An 8,003-nucleotide genomic window follows, 5' to 3' on the forward strand; every position below is an offset into this window, starting at 1 on the left:
CGGAGCTGGGTGGAGCCCGGGTGGAGGGGGGTCCGGTGGACGGAGGTCCGGGAAGCCCCCTCTGGACTGTTCCTCACTCCAAGTTCAGGAAACATGCCAGCGAGAGGTTCCAAACGAATGGATGAGGCAAGCGCCTCCATGGAAACCCGGTAACTTGGAAGTCCGCCTGCGCCTGTATTGACTGTTTTTAGTTTGTTTTTCATGGTTTTTATTGATTTTCGGAGAGAATCATCCTCCAGCTGCCTCCCGCACGCCCCCTGCTGGGGGTCAAGCGCACCACCCGGCCTGCGCCCTGACCCGGAATGAACCGGTGACCTCTGGTTCCTGGGTCCGTGCTCATCGCTGGGCTCTTTGCTGATTACTCTCCGCGGCAGCCAGTGGTTTTCTGCCAGACGCACCCCCTGCCTGTGAACTCTGACCTCAGGCTTCACCTGCAGAATGCAAGACGCATCCCGGGAGGCACGGTGCCCTTAGAGCAGATGTGAATGGAGAGGCTGATGGACTTAGAAAAAAGCACACGTGGGAACCACCGGGCGGTAATGATTCCAGACAGAAATCACCAGGGCTGCTGAAACCAGCGGCGGGGGAGAGACGGGGTGGCATAGTCCCAAAGGCCTGCCCACCAAAGGCTCCCCACGGGTGAGCCCCGGGCGGGGAGCAGTGGGGTAGACATCACCCCAGCCAAGACCGGGCGGTCAGAGGCAGCATGGCCAGTGCTGGGGACGAAACCCACTGAGGAAGACACTAGCACCTCCGTGTCGTTCCTCCTAAAAAGTGCATAATCCAGATCTGATCCTCAGAAAACGTCAGACAGGCCCTAAGGAGGCAGGTTCTACAAAATACCGGGCCTGTGTGCTTCCCAACGCCCAGGTGACAAGGGGCAAGGACTGGAGGACGATTCTGGGTTAAAGGAGACCGAGAGAAACATGCCAGGTCCTGGAGTAGGATCTAGTAGCATAGTTGGCAAAATCTGAATAGGCCTTTAATTAAAGGGGAAAAAAAGAAAAAAGATTTTTTATTGATTTTTAGAGAGAAAAAGGAAGGGAGTGGGGAGAGAGAAACACCTATGTGAGACCTGGCGTCGAAGCAGCAGCCTTGATGCAGGGCACGGCGCCCAGCCCGCTGAGCCACACTGGCCAGGGCTCAGTTCTGCACTTTTAGAAACAAGAACCCAAATACGTTTGGAAAGGGCTTGGTCTGACATGGGGTCCTCGTTATAAAGTCATGCCATGGAAGGGCCTTGCGTTCACTCCTAACTGTAAGGAGCAAGCGTCCAGATAACAGGAAGAGTCTATAACAGGAAAAGTCACTCCCTCAGTCGTGACTTTTGCTCTGCTGGCAGGGACTTTGGAGTCTGTAAAATGCCTTTAACTGTGACGAAGCACTTTTTAAATTAAGCCATTTGTGGGCGATTTGCCAGGTTGTGTTTCACTCTGATCTTGCCAGTGTGGACCTAACCAGTGAGGAAGCGCCTGACCCCGTCGGCTCTAGAAGCGGCTCAGCTGGACCCCCCCAGCAGGAAGACGGCAGCATGTTCTCTCTCGTCACCTGGAACGTGGATGGGCTGGATCTGAACAACCTGTTGGAGCGGGCTCAAGGGGTGTGTGCCGCCCTGGAGCTGTGAGTGCTTGCCCGCCTGTGGGAGGGGGCGGTCCTGGTGCAGGAGGCAGCTGCTGAAGTCTGAGACTGGAATTCAGGTCCAGCTCCCAGGGTGGAGGGAGGGGCGGGGCAGGAACACAGGTTTTTGTTAGAAGCCTTCTCGTGCTATTTGACTTACTGACCTTGTATGTAATCACTGCCACGAGAACTACCAGACAGCTCTGAGTCTGCCACAGTCTGTCACCTGTGGGGTCACTGGTGAGCCGCGTCGCTGGCCGGGGCTGTTTTCTTCATCAGGGATCATTGTTTCCAGAGGACGAGGACGGAAAGGGGTGATCACACGTGAAGTGTCCCGCGGGGTGCAGGACTGTGGTGCCTCTCAGATTACTGCTTCCTGTTGTCAACGATTCTCATTAATTTTACAGTGTGGTGTCACGTATATGTTTTTTAAAATTAGTCTTTGCAGTATTATGTGTGAAATAGCACAGATCTCTCATTTTATAGTTACCAGAGAGCAGCATGAACATTGGATATTGGGTGTCTGCGGCGGTCAGTTTTGTATTGCTTTTATGTGGTGGTATTTCCTAATCTAGGTTCTGCAGATGAAATGGGACAGACCTGCTGTTCACCATTAACTGATGTTTCCAAATAGGTACAGCCCGGATGTGATATTTCTGCAGGAAGTTATTCCCCCATATTACAGCTTGCTAAAGAAGAGAGCACGTAGTTATGAGATTATTACAGGTAACAGCTTTCCTGTTGTTTACCTTGTCTTTTTCTTCAAAAAATGTGTCAATGAAAGAAATCAAAGTTAGCCTATTGGAGCATAGGCCAAAAAAAAGTACAAACACAGTAAGTTTAAGCAAAACAAGCCAGACACAAAATACTGAGAGAACTATAGGAGAACATTTTATAAAGCTTTGCAGTGAGAAAGTGGTTGAAATGAATGATATCTCAGGAAAATGTAAGTTGTCAAAATTTGAGACAGTAGCTATTTGGGGACATTAAGTCATTAAAAATTTTAAGTGATAATTGCATTGTAGTTACGCTTTTTTCCAAATTCTTAATTTTTCAGTTACAATGCACATGCTATATTAGCTTCACGTGGTTATGCTTTTTCAAAAGTATTTTTTTCTAGCTTTTTACTCTAAATAAGATGTCTTTCTATAAAACCTGTTGTGTTTACCACTTTGGCTCAATCCCCCGTCCCCGCTGCCTCCCCGTGTCCACAGGACGAGGTTTGCTCCTGACTCGCTGTCTAGCCCAGACTGGCCACGGGGAGGGCTCCCTTCTGGGGATTCTTTTTCTCGCTCCTGGATTGGATTTCTTGTTTTCTGAACCGGCGCCTGCCTCCTCCCCGGTGTACTTCCGCATTTTATTGTGCAGATTCTGTAATCACTTTCTAAGAGAGAGTGTGTGGTGAGGGCAGTTTCTGAATCCCTGTGATTCGTCCCCAGAATTGGTTGATTGTTTGGCTGCACATAGATTTCTGGGTAGAAAGGTATTGATCAGTGTTGCCCGGTTTCCATTGTTGATTATAAGTTTGAAGCCGTACTAATTCCTGGCCTCCCCTCTCCCTAAGCTTTGAGGGTCTTCTTTTCCATCCTGGTGTTCTGTGGGTGGTTTTTGTTTTTTTGGGTTTTTTTCTCATACATTCTGAACACTTGGAAGGAACTTTCAGTCTGGAGGTTTGTGACCTTCAGTTCTGGAAAATTCGTCCCTCTCTCTGTCCCTCTCCGGCCCCCCTGCCACCTCTCTAGCCTTCCTCCCACCCCTTCCTTCCCTTCCATTCTCTTTTCCTTCTTTTCTCCTTTTTCCTTCCTTATCTTCCTTTTTCTTCTTTGCACCCTCTGTTCCGATAAACCAGGTACCACTCCTCCATCTACTTGGTGGTTTTTATTGAACTGTTGGAGCCTCCCTCCCTGCCTCTTCTCTTCTGTTCCTCCTGCAGCTTTACGCCTTTTGTGTTTCCTGTTCATTTATCGTAATTCCCCTGGGGCTTCCGAGTGAGAAGTACATTTGTTTCCTGTTGGCACCGTTAACGATTTTGGCGCCTGTGTGAAGTCATGTTTATTTTTATATTTCGTCCATACTTCCGTGACATTGTGGGAGGGGGCAGGTAAATATGGGGCATGGTTGGCCATCTTCAACTGTTTTGAAATAATAGTTTTAAGATTGAGATCCATTTGAGTGTCTGTACTTATTTGCTATAAAATCTTCAGTAGGGGAACCTGTTACACTCTTGTCTTCTCAACCGAAATTCTTTTCTACAAACTTTTGAAGGTCGTGACGACGGGTATTTCACAGCCATAATGTTGAAGAAATCAAGAGTGAAATTGAAAAGCCAAGAGATTATCCCCTTTCCAAATACACAAATGATGAGAAACCTTTTGTGTGTGCATGTGAGTAATTGTTAAAAATCAACGGCTTTTTAAAAAAAGAATAGTTTCTTCTTCATAGTTCCATGGTGTTGTCCTTTCTTTTCCTCTTACTGTTTCTTTAGAAAGAATTTGCTCCTCACTTAGAGATTCTTCTATTAGCCGTAAAGAACTTTGTGAGTTACGTTTTTATATAAATGTCAAACATAGACAAAAACTTGTAAAAATAAAATCCTTGATTTGTTAGATGTTTTCCTAAGAACGTGAAAGGAATTCTTTCCTAAGAATTTGTTACTATTCCCTTCGCTTCCGGGTGTGCCAGTCAGGGGCTGACCTGCTGATTCTGGGTCAGAGGGCAGCACCGGGGGTGACGTAACAGCTGTGCTCTTGGTCCCGTGTCAGGCGAGCGTGTCGGGAAACGAGCTGTGCCTCATGACGTCCCACCTGGAGAGCACCCGGGGGCACGCGAAGGAGCGCGCGAATCAGTTTAAAATGGTTCTAAAGAAGATGCAGGAGGCTCCCGAGTCGGCCACCGTCATATTTGCAGGAGACACAAACTTAAGGGATTACGAGGTGAGTGACAGCCGTTCACTGCGTCGGGCGGGTTGTTGGCGTGGGAGCTGATTCCGGTTCCCTGTGAATAACGCTGGTGAAGGGGCGCGTGCCCTTGTCGGTGAAAGCCCAGCAATAGTGCCTCAGCCGTGCCCTGGCCAGCATGGCGGCAGCAGAGGCAGGAGGCCTGCTGGGTGCCGGGGAAACGGGGCGTGAGACACGCAGGGCAGTGGGGAATGAGGGCTCTCGGGGGGCCGGTGGTGAGGGAGCTTAGGAAAGTCATCTTCACCGTGGGTCTAGTTGCGAGGTGAGGAGAACAAAGAGTGGAGCGTCATGGTTGTCCCCTTTCCTGGCACCACCTGTCCAGGTCTGAACGATGTCTCTCTCTCCTTCGTTCCGTTGAGACGTAGTGAGGTTTCCAGGGCCCTTACAGACCCAGAACCTGCCTTCGCCGCGCTGGCCCAGGTCCCTGAGAGCGGAGGGAGATGGAGATTCTGCTCAGGTCCCTGCCACGGCTCCAGGGGCAGGACGACTGAGCAGGGAAGGAGAGCCGTCAGGACTCTGCCCCAGGGAAGGCAGTTTCCCAGGAAGGCGGCGGCTCAGCCTCCTGGGCGCGGTGTCGGCACGGGCACAGCCGTTAAGAACTTTAAGAACGGGCCTTTCTGTCGGCGGCTCGCAGATTGACTTGTTCATGGCAGCGGTTTCTGAGTGTCTGGTTGAGTGACTTTGAAACCGCGCTTTTCAACAAGTAGCGTTTGAAACTGATACCATGTGCAGGAATATGAGTTGGGTCTTTACATCCCATATCAGAGCTCTCCGGCGCGGACCAGAGACCTGAAGTCCGAGCAGGACATAGGCAGCTTCATGGCCCTGGATTGGCAATGACCTCTTGGGTGCGACACCAACAGCACAGACAACAGAACAAACAGACGAGGCGGCGGATGTCATGAAAATAAACTGTGTGCAGTGGAGTGAAAGGGCGACCCATGGAGTGGGGGAAGTACTTGCAAATCGTATATCCCACAAGCAGTTCGTATTCAGAATATATAAAGAACTCTCACAAGGAAAAGCCAACAATAAGAACCTGATTATTATTTTTTCATCCTCTTCGCTTCTTGCCACTTACTGTGCTGGCTGCGTGCCTCACAAAAGTGAGGAAATCAAGGATTTGCTGCGCCCGGCCAGGCCAAAGGGCGCCACACATGTCAGGATCAAGAAAAACAAGCGTAGTGTGAAGTCCGAAGCCCAAGCAGCCGGCACCTTTTCTCGGCCACGGCAGAAGGAGAAGCTGCAGCTGGAATGACCGGACATGCTGATCTGCATTAAAATGCTAGAAACGCTTCAAAAAAGACAGCCTGGTTAAAATGAGCCAAAAGGCCTGGCTGCACAATTATGTGGGTATACTTAATGCTGTTGATAAATGTATATTTTCAAATGGTAAATTTTACGTATAATTTATAATAATTTAAAAAAACACAAGTGTGAGTGAAAAAGGAAGACTTAATATTGTTAGTAAATTTCAAATAAAACGGAAGGCAGTTGACATTGGATCATACAAATGGCATCTACATTTATATATATAATAACAAACTGATGAACAAAAGTAGAGCCAGAGAAAAACATATTTTAGACTATAATAGAAGTGATCCTGTTACTTGCAGACTTTTAATATTTCCAAAGGCACTGTTTTAATTTAGAGGGAAAATACTGGAATCTTACAGAGTTTTCTGTCTTTTCAGGTTACCAAATGCGGTGGTTTACCCGGCAACATCTCAGATGTCTGGGAGTTGTTGGGCAAACCTAAGCACTGCCAGTACACGTGGGACACACAGATGAACTCCAACCTTGGCATCCGTGCCACCTGTAAGCTTCGCTTTGATCGGATATTTTTCCGAGCAGCGGCAGGAGGCGGCCACATCATTCCCCAGAGTTTGGATCTCCTTGGGCTGGAGAAACTGGAGTGTGGCCGGTTTCCCAGCGATCACTGGGGCCTTCTGTGCACCTTGGACGTCATATTGTGAAGAGCTTTTCAAGTAGAAGTCACATGTTCTGAGTAGTTTTGTGCTGGAGATTTGCACATAGAATTCCTGCCATCTGGAAAGTCAGGGTTCATATGGAAGGAATATATTGGACTACCAGAAGGGAAGGAAAATCTGATTCTATTTTGTGTTTTGAGTATTAATGTTTATTTCGAGGGAATATCTGTGTTCAGAATATGAGGTCTCCTGGTGAGAGTACATGAAGGCTGTCAGCTGTCAGTAGTGCTGAGAGCTGCTGCTAGATTGCACTGCCTCTGGGCCAGCCTTTATCGTTGATTTATTGTAGGAATCGGGAACCAAAGTAGTGAATGTTTAGGTGAGTCTTCGAGAGAAACAAACTGGAAGCTACTGAGTCCTTGGCACTGGATCTTTGGTACCAGGTCATCGGCGTTGGAGCAGGTGACAGCTGCCCTGTGTCAGCCGACCTTGCCTCACTGGTGAGCTGTACGTGAACTCATGACTTAACATTCCTTAACTTTTAAATTCATATCTGTAGTTGTGTGACCAAGAGAGCCAAGTGGGCGTGATGGAGATGAAAGTCCGTTTACAGCAGCTCTGGACTGGTTTTTGAGAGCAGAATAATGTGTAAAGAGAAACAGCCTTTTAGTTTTGCTACACTAAATGGAATTATTTTACATTTAAATGTGCTTTAAGGGAACATTTTTTTCCTATAAGAGAAAGATACTTTAAATAAAGAAATGTACTTGCTTGTAGTTTGTTTTTGTGTTGGGGGGGGGGGGCAGGGGGGGGATTGAATTTTAACGCGTTTCTGGCTGCATCCCTGCTACTTCACCTTGTGGGAGAAAACCCTGCAGGCTTGGGGGGCTGCTGGTGACAAACCTGAGCAACAAATAAGGAAGTGGCTGGGGCACTGGAGCCACACCTGCTTTCATGGGCAGTGGTTCTCAGTGCGAGAATTGGGAACCTGTGAGGTGCAATGCCTCGAGCTTTTTACTTTGAATCCCAAGTTTTCCCAGGACAGTGGCTTCAGGTACTTGACCTCCCTCCTCGGTGGAATTGCAACTCGGAATCTGATTTCAGCGGCTGAAGCGCCCTTTTGCCCGGATGGGGTGCACTTGGACCTTCCAGACCTCAGTCCCTCCCACCTTCAAACCGGAAGTTTCTTGTCTTTGGTTGTGCAGTTCAGTAACCACATAAACCAGAGCCAAGTGTGGAAAGCTGTACCAGGAGACATTTCATCTGTCCCCCGCCCCCCAGCCTTCCCATATGAGTGCTGTTATCTCCATTTTATCCTGGGGCAGGGGGCCCCTCAGGCTGGCGGCAGTCCTCCGAGGCCTGCCCTGCCCTCTGCCCCAGCCGGGCTCTAGCACCTCCATTGCAGGCAGCAGCATAAATGCAGGCCTTGCTCCTGGGTTTCTGCGGTGGAGATGCGAGCGGTGGTCCGGGCTGCTCCCAGCATCCTTTCCACCCTCGG

The 8,003-nt window shown here is 48.9% G+C and overlaps 1 protein-coding gene across 1 annotated transcript; it reads left to right on the forward strand.

The window, feature by feature from the left end:
• Positions 1-1,360: 1,360 nt before the first annotated feature.
• TDP2 (tyrosyl-DNA phosphodiesterase 2) lies at positions 1,361-6,894 on the forward strand (the record flags this gene model as incomplete). The annotated part of the gene is made up of 5 exons (XM_006763098.2): positions 1,361-1,620; positions 2,252-2,343; positions 3,883-4,001; positions 4,380-4,550; positions 6,269-6,894. Coding segments are annotated over 5 exons (924 nt in total), but the record flags the coding sequence as incomplete, so codon positions are not given.
• Between the last annotated feature and the right edge of the window lie 1,109 nt (positions 6,895-8,003).

The sequence above is a fragment of the Myotis davidii genome, unplaced genomic scaffold, assembly GCF_000327345.1.
Source record: "Myotis davidii unplaced genomic scaffold, ASM32734v1 scaffold217, whole genome shotgun sequence".
In the NCBI taxonomy this organism is placed as follows: domain Eukaryota; kingdom Metazoa; phylum Chordata; class Mammalia; order Chiroptera; family Vespertilionidae; genus Myotis; species Myotis davidii.